Below are 21,544 nucleotides of genomic sequence, written 5' to 3'. Positions count from 1 at the left end.
CTTCTGCATCTAGGACAAGTATTTTCCATGCTGCCTCCATGCCCCAAAACCTAAAATCTACTACATTCCACTCCTTACCCATTCCACTTATTTCCACTCCATTTCACTCCTTACCCATTCCACTATGTTCCACTCTTTAACCCCTTTCCTCAAATTCCCGTCCCAACTCTTCCGCCATTCGATCCAATTCCACACCTTGCGAGCCATGGTGATTCGCGGTAATAATGACTGTAAAAAATATTCTGAACATATGACATTTTTTTAATTACTACTCAAATTAAACTACTGAAAAAATTGGGCGCTTCAGGAGGCGGGCTATTTGATTTCCACTCCAGAATCGCACTACTCATCATGGGTTTTGTTCTGGTCAGAAATTTGCCCAACTTGAGGGTAATTTCTGCTCTGAAAAGAGCAACCATCACTGCTCGAAGTCTGTGTAAGTTGGGACACTAGGCTTGACCTTAACCATCCCCACTATGGACTCTTAAATTTCCCATTTCTGATATCCAGTCTAGCATATCCAATATCGAGATCAGGAGGGGAGAACGCTAGGTTGACCCTAACGCTGCCCAGACAGAAAGAGTTGGACCCAGCTGCCCCCCTTTCCCATTACCACCAACTCAGCGCGGGCCTCACAACGAAATTGAAACGACGATGGAAGCATCCACGTGGCTGAATCGCGGCCCTACGTGGCCCATCATTGGGCCACAGTTGGTCGTCGCCTCGAAAGCTCGAGAAACAACCGGCGAGAAGAATCAGAAGACCACGTCCGACTGAACGAGATAGACCACGAATCCACAAGACGATAATCGAAATCGAGAAGGACCAGAGAGAGAGAGAGAGAGAGGGCGAGGGCAAGAGAGAAAGAAAGAAAGAGCGGGATGGAGAGAAGGAGAGAGAGAGAGAGCGAAGAGAGAAAGAGCGATCGAGAGAGATCGAGAGCGACGAGAGAAAGAGAGCGTGAGAGAGATCTAGAGCTAAGGGAGAAAGAGAGAGAGAGAGAGAGAGAGAGAGAGAGAGAGAGAGAGAGAGAGAGAGAGAGAGAGAGAGAGAGAGAGAGAGAGAGCGAGAGAGAGATCGAGAGCTAAAGGAGAAAGAGAGGGAAGAAAGGAGAGAGACGAGAGAGAGAAAGAAAGAGAGAGAGATCCAGAGGGAAGGGAAAAAGAGAGAGAGAAACGAGAGAGAAGAGAGAAAGAGAGAGAGAGAGAAAAAGAGAGAGATCGAGAGCTAAGGGAGAAAGAGAGAGAGACGAAAGGAGAGCGACGAGCGAGAGAGAAAAGAGAGAAGAGAGGGAGAAGGGAGAGAGAAATGAGTGGAGAGAGAGACCAGAGAGAGAGGCGAGAGAGAAAAGAGAGAAGAGAGAGAGACGAGAGAGAAAAGAGAGAAGAGAGAGCGAAGAAAGAGAGAGAGAAGAGAGATATGAGAGAGAAGAGAGGGAAGAGAGAGATGTGAGAGGGAAGAGAGAAGGGAGAGCGAAGAAAGAGAGAGAGAAGAGAGAGAAGAGAGGGAAGAGAGAACAGAGCGAGAGATGAGAGAAAAGAGAGAGAAGAGAGGGAAGAGAGAGATGTGAGAGGGAAGAGAGAAGGGAGAGCGAAGAAAGAGAGAGAGAAGAGAGAGAAGAGAGGGAAGAGAGAACAGAGCGAGAGATGAGAGAAAAGAGAGAGATATGAGAAAGAAGAGAGGGAAGAGAGAAGAGAGAGAAGAGATAGGAGAGAGGGGAGAGAGAGCGCCGTGGGGCTAGCGGCGCCGCCGGGGCTTGGGCTTGGGGGAGGCGAAGACGGCGCAGAATCCGCAGCCGGCGACTTTGGGTGAGGGCGGGTCGGCGGCGGGGGGCGGCCCTTTCGCCGCCAGATAGGCCGAGCTGTCCGCGCCGGCGGACGAGCTCCGCTGCATCCGGCCGCACCCTCCGGCGGGGTCAGCGGGCGCCGCCTTGATCCCTTCCTCCGCCATAAATCGATCCTCCCACACCAATCCCGACGATCCCGACCGTCGAAACGTCTCGCCCGATCTCTGCAACGACGGCGACGCCATTCTCCTTCTATCCCTGCGATCCGCCTCTCTCTCTCTCTCTCTCTCTCCCCGTATTTAAAGCCGTTGCCGCCAATGATCACCCCCCGACGAAGAACAATACGTAGAAGAAGACGACGGAGGACGAGCAAGGGTATTTTGGTAGTATGCACTCAGGTCAAAAGTCAACACCACCGGCCCATTCCCAGCCCGCGTTTTCCCTCTTGGCTGCACTGGGTCAGCGACCACCAACGTGGACAATCTCTACGTGGGCCTCCCCACGGCCCATTACGGAAGTTTCTCCTTTAATTTTTCCATAGAGGCTTGGCGATAATGGGCATTTTGGTATTATTAGCCGTCTTCATGCTTGTCAATCGTCATTGTTATCTGTCTCTGTCAATCTTTATGAAATCTTTGTTATCTCCTGTCTTGTTTGATTTGATGGACTGGACAGACTGGACAAAGACACCGTTGCTCATAATGTATGAATATATTTAAGAAATAGTTTGATTTCGTTCTATTGATTTGGATACCTTATGAGTCATGTACATCAGCTAATTTATTTTTGGCCTCTATTCTTCCTCACCAGTCGTCACCCCTAGCTGCCTTTGGCCCCCCCCCCCTTTCTCCACCCCTATGGTTGCTGCAAACCCTAGTTAAAGAGCTATATAGTGATAGTAAAGCGAGAATAACAACAAGAGGGATATACTAGATAGACAGAGATAGCATGAGACGTACATGTTGAGATGGATGGCTAAAGGGATACAAAAGATAAAATATGCAGAAGATAATGTTCGATCGTCTTCAATGTCTATATCAGAGGTCTATATATCTTCAGATCTAGGTATTGTAAATTACCGAGATCTGAGATTGGAAATTGGAAGAGGGAAAATGCTATCCTCCATAATCAATATCACATTATCAAATATCAGTTGGGATTGTATCAATATTGGATAAATATTAGGCTTTTTTGATAACTGATGGACGACAATTTGGATGGATAGAATGAGAGTGAATGGACATCCGTCAGTTATCTGTCCATAACGTTTCCTTTCAGACCAATTGTCATTTGTCCCTATTTCGTCAGCATCGCCATTCCATCATCAGTCCCATTCCTTCATTTGTTCCTGATGAAAAACAAGACTGATGGATAACAAAACTGACAAGACAAATGGTCCTAGTCTCTTGCCTGAAACCCCCCGTACACTCACACGTAAAAGCCTTTATGCGCAGTTCCTCTAGCTGCAGGAAGCGTATGACATTCTCTCAGATCCTCATTATCGAGCTCTTAATGACCATGATCCCCCCACCGGTGCTGCATCACGCCTTGGACAGTGCCATCCCCACGTGGTACACTCCCGTCTTCGAACATCATTGGGAAATTGTAGGAAATATTGACGTTGCTTCTTAGAAACTTTTAATTATGCAATCTTATCATTTGAGGATTTATCTTTCATTTGATTATCTCATCCTCAGGACCTGATCTTATCAGCTTTTGTATTGTCTCTTTCGAACAAGGAATCTGATATGCTACCTTGCCCCCTCTTTGGAGGTCTAATCTTACATCTTGAAGAAGGTCAAGGTCTCGTTCAATGGATAAAATGATCCTCTCTTGTTGGCTGCCTCACTCATTTGTGGTCTGATCACTCGCCACTTTTCAACCAAACTTTGATCTATTCTTATATGATTACCTATTTCAGTTGATGATATACTTGACTGCTTTGCATAATCTTTGAGAATATCATTTCTTTAATGGCTGCTCATTGATCCATGGGAAGTTTAATTATTTCCCATGATTTTAAAATGCTTTTAACTAAATTTTAAGCCATTTAATTCTTCACAAATCCTAAAATGTCTTATCACTATCATTTTCTTTGAGCCTCTTTCTTAAACCACTGCTCTTATTTTTATGGGTTAATAGCACGGTACATCCCAAACCATGTCCAAAGTCTGCGAGTTAACCTTAGCTTTTTTTTGGCACAGTATATCCCAAACTCACTAAGTCGTCTGCGATATATCCCGGTGATGATGTGGAGTCCATCGTGGCTGCCAGGTGGATCTCCGGCCAGATTTTTGCCTGGCGGAACCCACCTGGCCGCCACGCTGGATTCCATGTCATCACCGTGATATGTCTACCTGCCAAGAGAGCGGTTCTAGAGAACAATGCCTCTCTCTCTCTAGAACACCTCTCTTTCTCTCTCTAGAACCTCTCTCTCCTTCTCTCTAGCACGCCTATCTCTCTGTCTCTCTCTCTAGAATGCCTCTCTCTCTCTCTTTAAGTTAAACCCTTGGCAGGTAGACATATCATGGTGATGACATGGAATCCAGCGTGGCGGCCAGGTGGGTTCTGCCAGGTAAAAATCTGGCCGGAGATCTACATGGCAGCCACGATGGACTCCACGTCATCACTGGGATATATCGCAGACGACTTAGTGAGTTTGGGATATACCGTGCTAAAAAAAAGCTAAGGTTAACTCGCAGACTTTGTACATGGTTTGGGATGTACCTTGCTATTAACCCTATTTTTATCAACATCTGATCCTAATTTTTTTGTTCTAAAAACTCCTACGGACAAGTGATAAGTCAAAATTTAGGTGGTTAACCTAGTCAATGTGTAATAATATTTATAATTAACCCTAATTCAATTATTATTGACCTAAATTGGTGAGTAAGGAGTCAAACCACAAAGAATGCTTTGTGATTAATATTGTTATATAGAACAAAGTAATGATTAAGATGAGAGAACGTAGAAAGAAGAGGTACTATATATATTGTGATTTTAATTAAATTAATTTATATGTATAAGTTCTTAATTCTTGCTCATAAGAATGAACTTATAATAGTGATTAAGATAGTAATAAAATCGTGTAGTGAGGATATGATGCGAGGAAAAAATGGATGTGATGAAGAAAACCTAATTGGGGGTTTCCTATGAAAACCCTAATTAGTAATGGGTGGTATAAGCCATTAATCCCTACTCATAGGGTTTAATAACTTGTAACATAGAGTGAAATGATATGAGAATGTCAAATGGATAGAAATATGTTTAGGACTTACCTCTTCCTTGGGTGATGCTCCCAACCATTAATCTCCCTTCATGGACCCGTATATTGCGCCCGATGCCTTGGCGTGTTACAATAGACACCCAAAGATAAATAAAGAGATGGAAGAAACTCACTTTTGGAAGAGGAAAAACTCTAAATTGGCACTGATACGTCTTTATTTAACAAGGTGCCTCACATGGAGAAAGGCTAAATGAAGTACAAGATGAACCTAATTTCGGAATCTATTAATAGGCTCAGCCATAGGTTATGGAAAGAGAAATAAGGGATGGATCTTCGTACAAAATTTTAGCCAAAACTAGCCATGGGATCAGCAGTTATGGTCATTTGAATTTTGAGCATTTCTAGCAATTCATGAATTTGAATAGTTCCACCTAAATAGGGAGCCACCAGAGCATGCCACATCATCCACCATTGTAGGGCACAAATTTGACTTGTTCCACAGGAAAAGAAAGCCACCAGTTGTTCCGCATCATCCCTCTTTGTAGGGCACTAAATTGACTTGTTCCACAAAAAAAGAGAGCCACTAGTTACTCCACATCATCCCTCCGTAATGGGTCTTGATTTTGCCATTTTTAACCCATAAAAGAATCGGAAAATATCAAATATAATACAGAAATTTCTCTAAAATTTAAAACTGAATATCTCTTTATCTACAACTCCTTTTTGGATGAAAATTTACCAAATTAATTCTTTTTAATTATACTATCCATTCAAATCATTATGAACATCAAAATATACCAAATTTAATGCAAGAATACTTATTTTGTAAACATATGTATTTTGGGTAAAAATTAAATAAAATTCACGATAACATGCATAAAATTAGCTTAAGTATGCTCTAAAATGCATGAAACAAACATGAACTATCATGCTTATTTGCATCTCATCAACAAGCCTTTCTTAGGACATTGACTTCATTATTTTTCTTTTTTTAGTGTGGGACCTCTTTTGAGTTATGAACTTTCAAATGATGAATGCGTCTTTGCATACGGTTCATTTCACGTTTATAAAAAATCAATAGCTATTGGAATACTTTTATATTTTATGTTGACAACAATTTTCCTAGTCAACATACTTTTTTTTCCCGTAGTAGGCAGTTGTAATCCCTCTCCATGATGATCACTGTTCTCATCATTAACAGTTATTGTTCCCGTCATCAACGATCATCGTCCCCCTTGTCAATGGGTCATCTTCCCCATCATTGTAGATTCTCATCTTCCCCATTATTGATGATCGTCTTCCCTCTCATTGACGATCACCGCCCCGTTGTCGATGTCTCCATTATTGTCATATGAATTCATGTCCGCGTTGTTAATGTTTGTCTTTCGGTTGTTAGTGGCCATAATCCTCATTGTCAATGCCCTTGTCGTTGTCGTCGATGGTTGTCATCCCAATCCACAATGGTCTTCATCCCTTTCCATGATGATCTTCGTCCATATCCATGGCACCATCTCCATCATGCATAGTTTACTGATCAACATACACAATGACCACATTATCATGCAAGGAAAAATGAAAATGGAAAGTGACATATCAACATTATGCATTGGAGTGTTCCAATGATAAATTTATTCAGTGTGGACCCTCCCTCCATAAGTCAATTTTTTATTGTGTCAATGTTACTGCGTATTTACATTGGCTTCTTGAGTCTAAGAAGGTGATGCGGACCCTCTGCGCATCTTCCACTCACTCACCATGGGCATACATGTTTACTAATGGGGAGAAAGGGTAACAGCTATTTACAATTCATGGATAAGAAGAAATTTACCTCACATACACAAATATATTTTTAAGGTGTCTAATATGGGACATGTATTTGACATGCAAATGCATGCTGATGTTTGAAAAATACCCCAAAATTGGTCCTCAATGTTAGCACCTATATGAGGCTCAAAGCTGGTATGGATTTTATTTTTCTTAATCTTAATGACATTAATATTTGATATTCTTCCTTATCTTTTGTGATAACACCATATTTACCTTTCTTTACTTATAACTCTCAACATAATTAATAGTATTATATTATAATCACATTCCCAAATTATCATTTAAGTCATAATTAATCCTTCAAAAGGGTATTTATGGTAAAAAAGACATTCTAAAATCCAATGTTTCTGGATACCAGATTAAGGGACATCAAATATCTGACATCTAGACATTGGATATGTGATATCTAATAACTGAACATGGGATATCTGAAGCCAACAAATGGTAACAATGTCTCCTGTCATCCATGAAAGGTAGCATCTACTTTAATATCTGTTTTACTGTATAGACCCCACATCTGCATTGATATCTGACATCATAATATGACACTGTATAAGTTTCCCACATATCTGATATAATAGTGTCTAAAACTAGATATCATGAGAGATATTTGGGAGCAAAAAACAATATGAGATATGATGTATATTATGTGGCTATCAAGCCAATGACACTAACATGTTTATTTAAGTTCATTGAATAAAATATTTAGATTCATTATTATTCCATGTCATGTTTATCATGAATTCTATGAATACGTGCAATGACTTAGTGAATTATGATGATATCATATTACAATGATCACTAGTTTTTAAACATGCATTCCAAATATTCCTATTCGATGGATAGTCGAGACGGACATCGAATTATCTAGATAGAATAACACTAGCTGATCCTACTTATATGATAAGTATAGCTGGTCGTGTGGCTATTAGTGTGGAAACACTAAGAACATATAGTGGGTGCTCTTTGGAGAATGAGTTCACAGAATTGATCCGTACAATTTCCTGAATGGTATTATACCTAAATGTCAATCAGGTTCATTCATGTCACGGTTGTATAAGTGATCCACTATCTTAAGACACCAAGGATATATTGTGAATGGACGACTACATTTTGTCTACCACTTATTAGCCTCTAATCATGGAATTCAAACAAGTCATAGCTCGGATGTAGTAAGAAGCTCACGGAGATGATTGAGTGATCAAGACGGGATCATCCACCCTCGTTATAAGAGATCAACTCAAGCAAGACGATGCATAAAAACCCTGGCCAGGTAGTGAGGATATTGGAGAAGGCATTCTCAAGTGATACCCGTTACATATCAGTACTAATCGAATGAGGAATTAGGGTTTGACGATAAACCATACAATAAGTTGTCCGAGACTTTCACACAGGTGATGGATTATACATATACGATAATGGATGACAGTAAAGTTTCCATGAGAGAGTTGAACATTACTTGGTATCTTCTAGAGCACGAGGTGTAGCTTGGCACCCCACGGGCTGGAAACTTAACCTATCGGTTGCATTAAATCATTCCTTAGTTAATTAATCTATATGTTGATATGGTTAATTAATAAGGTTGGCCAATAATTATTATTGGGCCACTAAAGTTGTTAACTAGAATGATACATGGGCCTAGAGGATCACATGCACAAGATCATAAGGGCATTAGTGGCTATATTTATTTTATGGGATTTTTGAGAAAAAAACTTATGTAAAATATAAATAGAGAAGGGACACTCATTTCAAGCACCTAGGCCAGCCAGATTTGAGAGCCCCTCCCTTTCTCCACTCTCTTCTCCACTCATCCAAGGAGAATGTCTTCATGATGAGATCTTCTAGATTTTCAAGAAGAGTTGAAGAAGAAGATGTGGAGATCCAAGTGCTGAGTGATTGCGTGGATACTTCTAGAGGCCAAACGCGTGAACGGCTTCAGAATGATCTCGAAAAGCCAAAGTTAAGGGTAGAACGAGTTTCGCAAAAGTTACATTCGATGTTTGATTTTAAAGATAGATTATTAATCGATTAAGACGCTCCCGCTTCCATGGAAACATGTGTTCCATGGATGAATCAAGGCACTGAACCCAACAAAATATATAAGATGATACCAAGAATGACACAGAAGTATGAAGGTAACGAGAGACATCTAAAATTAAATCAATATATATATATTTATAAGAGAGATAGTAAGAAATGAACACATGACAAATAGGATCAGAAAAAGAGAGCCAGAGTGAGGGATATATATTGCAAAAACTATAAAGAGAATTGGGATATACGATGAGATATTCAGAAGGATACACAGATAAAGGTATAGATTGAGACAAGAAAGGAGAGATAGATATAAGTAGAGATTGGTGGAAAGACAATCATCAAGGATTGAGAAAATTTCTTCAAGACATACACCTAAAACTGGATAGAGAAGAGAAAGAGTGGTATAGTGAAGGTGAAGAGATAAAGAGGAATATATAGGTTGACATAGGTATTTCATAACATGAAACATGGTAATACAAATAAATACAGAGACATGGGTAAAAAATAAGCTATAAAGAAAGGGACAGATACATATACAAATTAAAGATTATGCTAGATAAGTGGAGACATAGAAGATAAATCTATAGATAGGAAATATATTAGAAAGATAAATGAATGTCCAGATTTGCAGAGAGATAGAGAGAGAGGGTAGGATAGATTGATAGAAAGAAACAAAAGAATTGAGAGAAGTCTAAGTAGACCTATGGTGTGAGACATAAAGTAGTGGGGTAAATGATGGCAATTATGTGCCCATAAATCCAAAGAAACCACCATGTTTTCATTTAAGTTCATTGAAATAAATATTTATTCATTATTTTTATCATATAATAATTATAATGAAGTCCACGAATAAGTGTAGTCACCTAACGAATTGTGATGAGGCGACAATGTTTTGATCAATATTCTTTAAATATGTATTATAATTATTCTTATTCAATGGATAGTCAAGTTCGACATCAAATTTTATGTGTGGAGTAACACTATTTTATCATACTTCTATCATATGTATGGTTGATCATGTAATGGTTAGTGTGAAGACACAAAGGACATATAATGAGTGCTTTTTGGAGAAAAAGTTCACTGAATATATTCCTATGAATTGTGAATGGTATTATGCAGTACCACAAACTGAATGATAAATTAGGGTTTGACGATTAACCTTATTGTAAATTGTTTGGGAGTGTTACATGGATGAAGTATTGTACCTATACGATATCGGATGATGATATAGGTTCCATGAGAGAATTCAAACACTACTTTGTATTTTCTAGAGCAAAAGGCATAGCTTGGCAACCCAGGGGCTGAAAATTTTAACCTGTAAATTGGGTTATATTGATCCTTAATTAATTAATCAATATGTTAATTTAGTTAATTAATTATATAGGTTGGTTAACATTTATTATTGGCCTTCCAAAATATTTATCTATATAATCGTATAGATTAAGTATTAGAAGATCTATGTTTTTGGTTTCTGTGGCCTTGATTTGGATGAAACTAACGTAAATTGTGTAATGTAAGACTATGAACAAGTGTATAGTTTATATATGTATCCATGTTATCCTTCATTATTTGAATCTTCTCTTTGATCATGATGACCCCATTCTTGCTCTATTGTGGTTGTTATGTCATCCCAATCACATTGGGAATATAATGGAGCAAAGGTGAGAAGGAAAAATAAGAGTAAGGCCCAAAATTATTCTTGGTTGGGTGCACTGTTTTCAAGGCCATTCCCCATTAATATTAAGTGGGAATTTTTTTATAAATACACCTAAACTTTAGGTATATCTTGTGACATCTAAAAGATCGTTTGCATGTGACCCTTTGGGCACATGTATTAGTATAGTTAACAAATAAAAAATGCCCAATAACCTTTATTAGCCTTCCAAATTAATTGACTATATAACATGGATTAATTAAACACATTTTAATTTAACCTAATTGATAAGTAAAGTCTTCAGCGCGTGGGGTGCTCAGTTAGACCTCGTGCTTTGAGATAAAATGGTTTATTGACTCACTCATAGAACATATATCTGATCAGTTACTGTGTACATATCTTTCCTCATCTGCTTGATGATACTCGGACTACTTATGTTATGATCAAGTGTCAAACCCTAATGGGTCATTCTAGTTTATATTGATGCATTCAGAAATCATCTGAGAAGTTTTCTCCAATATTCCACTACCTTGGTCAATGACTTAATCCTATCATCTTCTTTGAGCTGTCACAATCTTATGCTGAGGAATTATGACTCATCTTAACTACATAATCATCTTTGTGAACCTTTTGGTGTACCCAAAGTAAGATTATTTAGACATCCATGATTAGAAACTAGCATGACATAGTAAAAGGAAAATTGTCTGTCAACAAGATGCCTTTGGTGTCTCATATTTAAGGACCACTTACATAACCATGACATAAATCAAAATTTTGGATAGTTTCGTAGAATACCATTTATGGAATTGTATGGATTAATTAAGTGAACTCTTTTTGGTTAGGAGCACCCACTATCTATCCATAGTGTCTCTTTTACTAATGTCTAGGGGATTGGCCATACTCATGATATGAGTAAGGCAGATAGTATTTTTAACCATATAATTCAATGTCCACATCAAAGATCCTCTGAATAGTAATATTTAGAACACATACGTAAAGACTAATGATCTATGTATTATAATCTCATCTTAATTCACTACTTCAGATCAGGCATTCGTAGGCTTCATTATAAGCATCATCATGAATATATTGTATCAATGAATGTTGAATGAAACATGATATGTTTGATTGGCTTGCTGGCCAGGTGTATTTCCATCACCATCCATTGCATACACTGCAAGTGCCTCAATCGAACTCAGTGGAATAAGTCAGTCGAATTTTTTCACGTCACAACGTAGTCGATCATCTGTATTTTTGAATTTTGACCTTTATTTTATCTCTGCGATTGTAACTACCCACCCTAAACCGAGGAAATGCACTGCATCATAATTAGTCTCTCAGGACTATATCCAACCCTTGGTCGTCCCATCTCGTTTCCGTTCTAGTCATCTTAAGTCATAAATAAAGATGGTGAAAGATGTATATATACACATGTGATGGGAGAGACAGAAATTGGTAATGGCTGGAGGGTCAGAATTTTAATTACAATTTTATCATGTGCTTCCAATGTTTTAAAAAATTCTAAATACTCGTAATGCAAGTGGTCTATCTTTTAAAATTAAATTAAAAAAGTTCCAAACTAATCTTGATTTTCCTTCATCCCCATCATCAAACGTCGGCATCCCTTACAGGAACTGTGATGTTAGATCTTCTTCTTCGCGTCGGTTTTGATAGCTTAACCCTCGGCTATCGGTGAAGAGCAAGGAGAGGGAGGAGATGGCTTGGACAAGCGCCAAGATCTCGTCTATCGCCACTCGGATCTACTTCATCCTCATCATCTTGCAGATCCCCCTCTTCAGGTAGCCCTTCTGCCCCTTGACTTCGTTCTTGGCGCAATTCATCGCATTGCCCTAATCAATGCTAGGGTTTACTGAATCCCGCATTCTCTTAGCTATCTTCCAAGTTCTTAACCGCGATTTTCGCGATGAATGAATCCTACTCGTGTTCAATTTCTCATTTTTCAAGAGAAAAAATAAGTGAATTTGCCAATTTCGCTCACCCTCTCTCTTTCTCCCTGCGTATGTGCCAGAGTGCCATGCAGGAAGGGGATGTGCGATAGCCCGCTGGAGGTGACGTGCTCCCAGTTAGTGGCGAGCGAGGTCTTCCCTCCGGCGGTGGTGAAGGCTCTTCTCTACCCCGGAGCCGTCGCCAAAGGCCTGGCCTTTTCCACGGGTATTCCCTCCTGGCACGACGTACTCCAACTCTACAACATAACGGACGCCAATAAATCCTCCCCTCTGCCCGATCTTCGACGCCTAGAGGTCCGATGTTCAACCTCGGTTCTTACAATTCCTCTTCTTCCCAATTTCGTTCCAGCTTAACCAAAGTCATGAAATCTTTTTACTGTTCAACCTCGGTTCTTATTTTTTACGATTATTCTTATCATCGTCCAGAATCGAACAGTGGAGTTTTAGAGAAATTGCCACACACCCTTCCACTAAAATTGGAAGAAGCACATCTTACAGTTTGATATTACAGATGCATTTTATAGAACAAAACGGGAACGCCTAGATCAACCTCCATAGTTAGTATTTAGTGATTCTTATTATTATTATTATTATTACAGGTGCTTGTGGGGAGCTACTTTGCTGTGGCAGGGGCAGTGGTGGGGCTGGTGAAGCCGGGGAGGATGACTCTGTTCGGAGTTCTTCTTCTCGTATGGGGCCTGGTGAAAGAGGGCTTCTTGGGTAAGCCACAAGAGAAGAATTCAGATCCTGCTGTGGCCATCTTCGTCTACCCCACGATCTTGATCGCCCTCGTCTGCGCCTTCGCCTCTGTGAGGTATGATTTGAAGAAGGCCAGCAGGAGGAGCAACCAGCCCCGGCCCAGCGCCACCCCTTTGCAGAGCTCTACCAAATCCAAGCTAAAATGATCCACCGAGCATGAAACTGGTGCACTAATTATTACTTTAATTGAAATTATTGGCGGCATGAACATTTTTCCCACCCTGAGATGGCTGTGTCAGTGTTGATTTGATCTCTTCTCGCTGTTGTTTGAAGAATGATTTCTTTGAGTTACTTGCGATTCTGTTCTCTCTGGGGTGATTCGTGGACGCGTCTTATTAGATGGATATATTTCAGCAGAGATCTCATACCTGTATCAGAGAAATTATACTGTTTTTGTTATGAAGTAAATTAATGGGATCTTCTTGTATTATATTCCAAAGGACGACGGAATTCTAGAGCAGATAATGTACATTTAAGAGGATATAATTCATGGAGTTAAGAACGCTTACCTGGTCCGTTGCTGTATAAAATGTTGAGGGTTAGTGTTTTGAGTTGGCAGGCTAGAAGTTGCTTGAAAGTAATGGGCGTTCTCTAAAGCAGCTCAACTTTACATCCGACCCAACGACTGGCCCCTACATATTTGCAACAGGGGAAGCTTATTCTTGTGCAATCATTGTCTAATTTATCCCATCATTATTATTGGGAAAGAAATCCTCAAAAATTTACCAAATCCCATCCTTAATGAAACGTCTTAATCCCAAATATTACTCAAATAAATCACCTTAGTAGAGATTTAGTGATTGCTTAAATCTACAATAATACATATGATTATCCATTTAAAATCACAGCATAACATGAGTGTGCAATGCTATTTTTTAAAGCATAAAATCTTCGCAATAAAATGATTCCTCTTAGTTATTCTTTATATGAATGTACATCATTTAAGTACGAAATTACTAAACCAGTCCAATTTATATTCCTCTATTTCATTAGAATTCATCACGTGGATTTTATATTGAACCTTGAATGATTGCCTGATTTATCATCACATAATACAGTTTAGAAATAATAAAGAATTCTAGGTGAATAACACAAGGTTAGAAGATGTACGTGTTACAACATAATAGTTATACAGAGCTAATATTGTTGAGAAAATAAATCCTCAAAATATAGGATAGAACTAAGAGGAAATTGCATCCTTATGTCACTTTTCATGTCTCGAATCATGACATTATGACAAGGTTTAAAGAAGCCGACAAATCCAATGGCCCCATCTATCTATCTATCTATCTATCTATCTATCTATCTATCTTTGTTTACTTTTATAGCATAGAGAATAAAATTCTTAAAAACATTATTTGACATAAGCACGATACAGTTTAACAATGTTGCCTTTTAATATAACTTAGGCTTCTATTTTATCTTCATTTACAGTCACTTGTCGATTGAGGACGTATTGTAATTTGATCAAAATCCTTACTTAGGCATGCATTAGTTTGACATTCATCAAAACACACATTAAAGCATTTAGCTAAACTACCGTTAAAGCTTAATCTTCAATCCATGATAAATTCATTTATATGTTGAATTCATTTATATGTTGATATAAATAATTAATTACGTTGCTTACACATTTTTAGTAGGCCATCGGATTCATTAATTATACTAATAAATGGGCCTAGAGGATTAGACGTAAGTATATACTTCAACTTTACAGGGTTTTGTAAAACAATTTTTTTATGTATAAATAAGAGAAGGCCTTGAACAAAATTCACATAGGCCGAATTTATGATGGTGCGGCACCGTCCGAGACCGCAGGACCATCGCTCAAGGAGTCGCCACCGCCATTAATCCCGCCACCGGCTCGCGTCCAGCCCGCACGACAAGCCAAAGCGACGACGCGCGCACCCGGATTCAAATATCCTGGGTAACGACGCGCCATCTTCGATTCTGTCTATCACTTTCATTTCTCGCACTTATGTTTTCTTTCGTAGTTTTCTGTTCGTCGTACCTACGATGTAGTGAGGGGAAGTTCCTTTTCTTTTCATTTTGTTTTTCATTTTGTAGTTCAAGGGCCATCCACCTCTCTCCTATAAAAGAGAGGGGTGGGCGGCCCCCTTAGTACTCTTGAATTTCTATCGAAAGTTATAACGTTTGGAAGTCAAAGAGTCACTTCGTTGAGGAGAGGAGGAAGAAGAAGGAAGAAGAAGGAAGAAGAAGGAAGAAGAAGGAAGAAGAAGGAAGAAGAAGGAAGGAGGAGGAAGAAGGAGGAAGAAGAAGAGGAAAGAGGAAAAGGAGAAGGAAAGAAGGAAGAACCCGGGTCGCTAGCCGCCGCCGAGCCGCCGCTCCCCACCAAACGAGACGCCGCCGCTGACGTCCCCGCAGGTCTTCGTCTGCCGTCGTTGCGCCGCCGTCTCCGCCGTGCGAGCCGCCGTCTCCGCCGTGCGAGCCGCCGCCGTTGCACCTCCACAGATACTCGCCACCGCCCTCAGCTGCTCCGCTGGTTCCACCGTCGTTTAATATCGCTTGACCGCCGCCGCCGCGCCGCCGTTCACCGCTGTGTGAGCCGCCGCCGCTGCGCCCCGCCGGTCCTAGCCGCCGCTCGCCATCACCCGCTCTCATCCGCTGCTACCACTGACGAGCCGCCCGCACACCCGGGCACGCTCCGCACCCCGCAAGCACGCGAGCCGCCGCCTCCGTACCCTCAAGCACCCTCGCCCGCGTGCCCGCGCGCACGCCCTCGCCTGCGTATCAGCGGCTCCCCGTTCCGGCGCCCGTGTGTGGCACCACCTGCATAGCTCGTCCACGCACTGGTGTGCCCGCCGAGCCAACGCTTGCGAGTGCCGCCGGCCGCGCGTCGGCTGCTTTGCCGTCGCGCATCAGCGCGCGTGCCGCACCCGCACCCGCGCTCAACGCCGCTTACGCACCCGCGCGTTGCCCTGCGCTGCGCGCGCCATTCTCTGTACGCCCGCGCGCGTCGCCCCGCGCACACTCGCCCGCCGCCGCTCTGCCCTACCGGCTCGATACCACACCTGCCAGTCCTTCTCCGCCAGTCCTGCCCCACGCTGACGTTCCAGTGCTGCCCTCCGTTACAATCTTCATCGAGCTACCGAGATAGCTGTCGCCGGTCACGACGAAGGTACCCCTCTTCACTGCCCTTTCGTCTCTTACCTTTTCCAGTATACTTTCGTATTTCCTCCACCGCGCTCGGGTTAGACGTAGGTGAGAGAGACAGATTGAGAAAATGACGAAGAATAACTCGAGAGTCTTACCTGTCTGGTACGAGTCGGGTTCGCCCGTCGCGTGTGAGCATCTTGGCGGGAAATTCCCGTTCGGCCACATAGTCGTCCTCGACCCCCTCGGACGAGGCTCGAGAAATCTGGACTACCCATCCCCATGCGACCCCGTTGAATCCCGGAACGGCACGCCCCGCGAGTCGGCACTTGCACGTACCACATCTAGGATTGTCGCATTCCGTCTCATTTTCCTATCTGTTTATCGGCATTATCGGACAACGCTCATCTCCGTGGTCCAATAGAGTTACGTTATCGATATCGAGCCGCTACCCTCGGTGACGACAGGACGACATCTCGACAACGTCCGGCATCAGTTTTGTAAAACAATTTTTTTATGTATAAATAAGAGAGGGCCTTGAACAAAACTCACATAGGCCGAATTTCTTTACATTCCTATCCCTGCTCCTAGGCTCCTCTCCACTCCTGGTGTGATCAGGAATGGGGTAACAATAACAATGATTTGAGAAGGCCTTCATCAATATGGAGGTATAGGAAGGAACGATACTGCATGGATAAATTATTTTGATGTAGACTTGAGCATCTAAATAACATTTACTTGAAGAATGGAGAAATCATATATCCGCTATATGCAATGGGAATATGAATATTCAGTTTGAAGATATGTCAGGATTCTATGTAAATCACTATCAATCGGTCTAGTTTCATGTCAATCACTACCACAGAACCCGACAAAGTTTTTATTGCCTTAATCAGTCAATGCCAGACATTTCATAATCATAATCATTGAATTTGGGATAAGGATTTATGATGGAAAAGCATGAATATTGATAATGACTGGCAGATAGTAACTGTTATTTGATGTCCTTATAAATCGATTGCTCAATATAAAAGCCTAAAGGAATAGCTATACTTATCAAGGGATGAGGAATTATATATTAAAATTTTAGCATATTTCAAGAGAATTACAAAACCCGCTAGATCAGTTAATCGTTACTAAAAGAGACATGTTCTTTCACCTAATAAATAAATAGCCTCAGATGCATACTCTGCCAGTTTGGAGTAAAGAACTTTAAATAGCCTTCATCAAAGAGAAATCATAATAAATTACAAAAAAGGTTATGCACATACATTAAAAAAATGGATCAATGATTAGAAATTAATGAAAATGTTATTCATGTTGGGCGAAGAACATACTGATAACATACAAGCCTACATGAGCTTTAAAATTCATCATGCATGATTAAGAGGGTGCACTATTTTATTATTAGAAATCCCTCGTACAGAAAAAGGACAAGAAAGAAAATACATATGCAAAATGATGTGATCACTCTATGACCTCTGTCCTTAAAAAAACCCCACTTATTTAAATATTTTCAATATTCAAATCAACAATTTTATGAAAATTTTCCATCAGACAAGTCAAAAGAGTTTTAAGATCCAAGCTGCTTCAAGATTTATCTTTGGCATATATAACATTAATTTCTTCATGAATTTGAAACATAATCCATTCTTTGAATAATGAAATATATAGAATAAAATCGTAAATATCTTGTGGGATTAACGGCATGAAACATTTTTAAATGTTTCTAAGTTAGTAGGAAACTATGATAAAGTAATATTTTATATATATCCATTAGTTGTTCTCAATTGTTTATGTATATTTTCAATTTTCTCTCTCATAAATAACCCTTTCCTGATTATTATAATATTTAGTTTCATAGAGATGTGTATCTATCACATTAAACATTGTTTCTCTTCTGAATTATTCAATGTAGTGTGTGCTGTATGGAGTTGTTGCATGTAAAACAAGCACTTCTCTAATTGTGCACAGGAAAAGGAGAGATAATTAGCACTTGATTAGCCTAGATTATGCGTTTTAATCAAGATTTTCAATCAAAATATCCAAAAATATTTATGAATTTATTTCACCTAATTTATCTATGATAAATGCAGCACAAGTAAGAGGTCGATCCTCAAGGAGGCAGGAACTTCATTTTATAATTTTCTAGGCCCATAAATGCTATATGTGAATTTAGAAATTATAAATATATTTTTTATATTTGATAGGTTACATATTTATATTTATTTTCCATGATTAATTTCTGAACAGAAACATCAGAAATATGGTTAATTATTTTTACAAGAGATTTTAGTTCACAATTGCGGCAGTGTATACATCAGCCTGCATGGTAGGTGGGGTATGTTTGTTGGAGTCATGTGGAATTGAATGATCTATCAGTAGGATCTGGACACAGATTGGTAAACCTTAACCTCTTCTGGACTTGGCGAAAATGTCCAGGTTTAAGGACAAGATCAGGAAGAGTGCTTTATATGGACCAACAGTCACATAGCTGGTCTTGCACATGCTTTTGGCCATAAAGGCTATGAGCCTATGACTGTATGTGCATCTTATGCTAGTGCTGGCTGTAATACTCATGAAGGCAGGTGGAAACATAAATTGATAAAAATTAAAATTTCAAGAGTAAACGAATTGTATGTTTTATGAAATTATAAAGAAGTAAAGTAGGCAATATAAATCATAATGTTTTTTTAAAAATAGAATTTTATATAGAGAGAATTCTCTATCAATGGGAAAATAGAGCTTTAAAGTAAACAAAAATGGGGAAAGATGGACGGAAAAGAATGAAAAAGCAGCGTGGAATTATCACAACCAATTCCTAAATGTTGGTAGTGATGTTCATGGTTATCCCCCAACATGGATCCTTATATTTTACCTGGATTAGAAATTTTTCAGTGCAAGAACGGGAACACCAATCAATGAAAACTATACAACACTTACTTCAACCAGGTTGAACAGCCTGGATCAGGTAGAGTTTTCTCCTTTTCTCTGGAAATCATTAGATTACGTCCATTAGGAAGGAAATAGAGACAATATAATAAAATTTATACATACCCATAATTATTAAAAGGCCCTTCCCTAATTTTCTAGTGTTTTTTAATTGCATTTCTTCCTCTTCTCTGATTGATTAAAGGCTCCATGACTTGAATTTTGCACCTTTCCTTAGAACAGAAGATAGAGGGGCGTAATGAATTGAGCCAGAACATGCTTCACATCCTTTTACCTGCTTTGTTTGCCCCAAATTTAAAATGTTTCTTTGTAGCCACAAGCCCAATGGCATAGCTTTAAGCTGCATAATTTTCTCAGAATAATTGATTATATCATTTAATTATTTTAAATTAACTAATGGAAACAAAAGGGGTGAATTAGCTCATATAAAATTTTCTTTTTTCATCCGATTTAGTTTTCTGCGAGTTTATTGCCCACCCCATGCCTCTCTCATAGTTAAATATTTTTTTTTACCCTACTTTGGGGATCTTAATATCTTATAATCTAGCTCTGTGGAGTCTAATAGACTTTGACTATCCATTATCCAAGATGCATCTTGATCATTATTTTCTCACATTTACCCTGCATCTCAGATTTAAGTTCAAATGTTTTCATCTTCACTGTGGTTCTTAACATTCATATTTTGGGTTACTTCATGAGCCCTTTACATCACATTGATCTCCCTTCTTAGGACAATCTAATTTTTTGAGTTCTCAAAATTTTGAAACTTTCACGTTATCCCTTTCATAAACCTTGATCAGCCTTAGTATTTTAGGAATGTAAAATAAACTTCATGAAAGATGACCTAATATCAAACGTAGATTGAATTTCATAGAGCTGCAACTTAACTAATCAAGAGTCTAGAAAAACATATGAAGTCAACTCAATTTGAGTCTACTGTAGCCAATCTAATATCAATAAATCCCAAATGATGAAATGAATTAGTTTTCAGTCTGCAAAATCAAGATAAAAAATCATTCAAAGAGATGATGGAAAATTTTTATGCACAAAAAAATCAGAATATTATGCTCCACACTGGTATTCCATAATGAGTTGAGAACGAATCAATGGCCTCAACTTTTCATACATCGATACATGATACATAATGATCCAAAAGGTTTTTTGGGTAAATTTAAAGGTATTTACATCTTTATCTCCTCTATTCATGCATTATCTTGTATCTATAAATATACCCCTGTCATTATGACAATGCCACCCTTTCATTGGGTTACTAATTAGGATTAAAAAATTGATTATCTCATTCCTAAATCTCATTTGGGTTTCTTCTTGAGTTTCAATAAATAATAATTGAAGAAGTTACATTTGATCAAGATATTTTAAGATAAAACACAACTTGACCATATAGGCACATGCCAACAAGGTTATTATGATCTTTTATATTTGTTAGATTCACATATTCATCTCTCTTTCTAGGTATTATCATCAAGGACAGCTAAGGTTTTCACTATCTCTCCCATAACAATCAACTTCATCACTTGACATCACGTATCTGCATCAATGTCCCCTAGTGTACCCAGAAGTAAGACTATTTCACTCGCCCATTTTGGGCTTATCAATGCATATCCATTAACATCTATGCTGTATTCTGTGATGGTAAAACATGCCCATTCTACTCAATCCACTTTCAACATTGCTGCATCACACAACTCTACTACAGAACACAAATGTAATTTTGGTAGAATTAATAATTACAAGAAACTCTTGAATATTCCTAACATTATTCTATGAAATTGGATACATTACATTAAATAGGATTAAAATTTTGTCACCTTCTTAGAAATATTTTGAATTAATTTCATCCTTTAAATGTTATTCAATTTAATTTAGTGCTTAAAAATATATAAAATCCCAATATCAGAAATCAATACAATTTTAATTTTTAATATTTTCTCTATGTGGATTTGACCATTACTTGCTATGTGCTTGAAGGGAAAAATATTATTGTGGTTTTATATATCAGAAACCTTCAACAACAAAAGTAAGTCCATATTTTTGTTTCTGAACTGGTGCTGCGTCTAGGGATCATGTATATTTGAGGGAGTAAATTTATTAATCTTATTATTCATTCTAAAATATTTTTGAGTACTTCAACGCATCAAAGGACCCTATTCCTAAATCTAATATATGTGGATAAGTTTGTTAGCATGGAACAGATTTTGTAT

General features: G+C 39.0%; 2 protein-coding genes across 2 annotated transcripts; one reads left to right on the top strand and one right to left on the bottom strand.

Annotated features, from left to right (window-relative positions):
- Positions 1-1,313: 1,313 nt before the first annotated feature.
- On the bottom strand, positions 1,314-2,109 carry LOC144700491 (plant/protein). Its single transcript, XM_078571888.1, has one exon. It carries the CDS (start codon positions 2,029-2,031, stop codon positions 1,738-1,740), a length of 294 nt encoding a protein of 97 aa, XP_078428014.1. The 5' UTR covers positions 2,032-2,109; the 3' UTR covers positions 1,314-1,737.
- A 10,033-nt stretch (positions 2,110-12,142) lies between these two features.
- On the top strand, positions 12,143-13,562 carry LOC144700490 (tail fiber). Its single transcript, XM_078571887.1, has 3 exons — positions 12,143-12,329; positions 12,560-12,791; positions 13,097-13,562. The coding sequence occupies exons 1-3, from the start codon at positions 12,247-12,249 to the stop codon at positions 13,400-13,402; spliced, it is 621 nt and encodes a 206-aa protein (XP_078428013.1). The 5' UTR covers positions 12,143-12,246; the 3' UTR covers positions 13,403-13,562.
- Positions 13,563-21,544: the final 7,982 nt, after the last annotated feature.

This window comes from Wolffia australiana, chromosome 3 (assembly GCF_029677425.1).
Source record: "Wolffia australiana isolate 7733 chromosome 3, ASM2967742v1".
NCBI classification, from domain to species: domain Eukaryota; kingdom Viridiplantae; phylum Streptophyta; class Magnoliopsida; order Alismatales; family Araceae; genus Wolffia; species Wolffia australiana.
The sequence above is the reverse complement of the archived record's forward strand: the minus strand, read 5'-3'. Positions and strand labels throughout refer to the sequence as shown.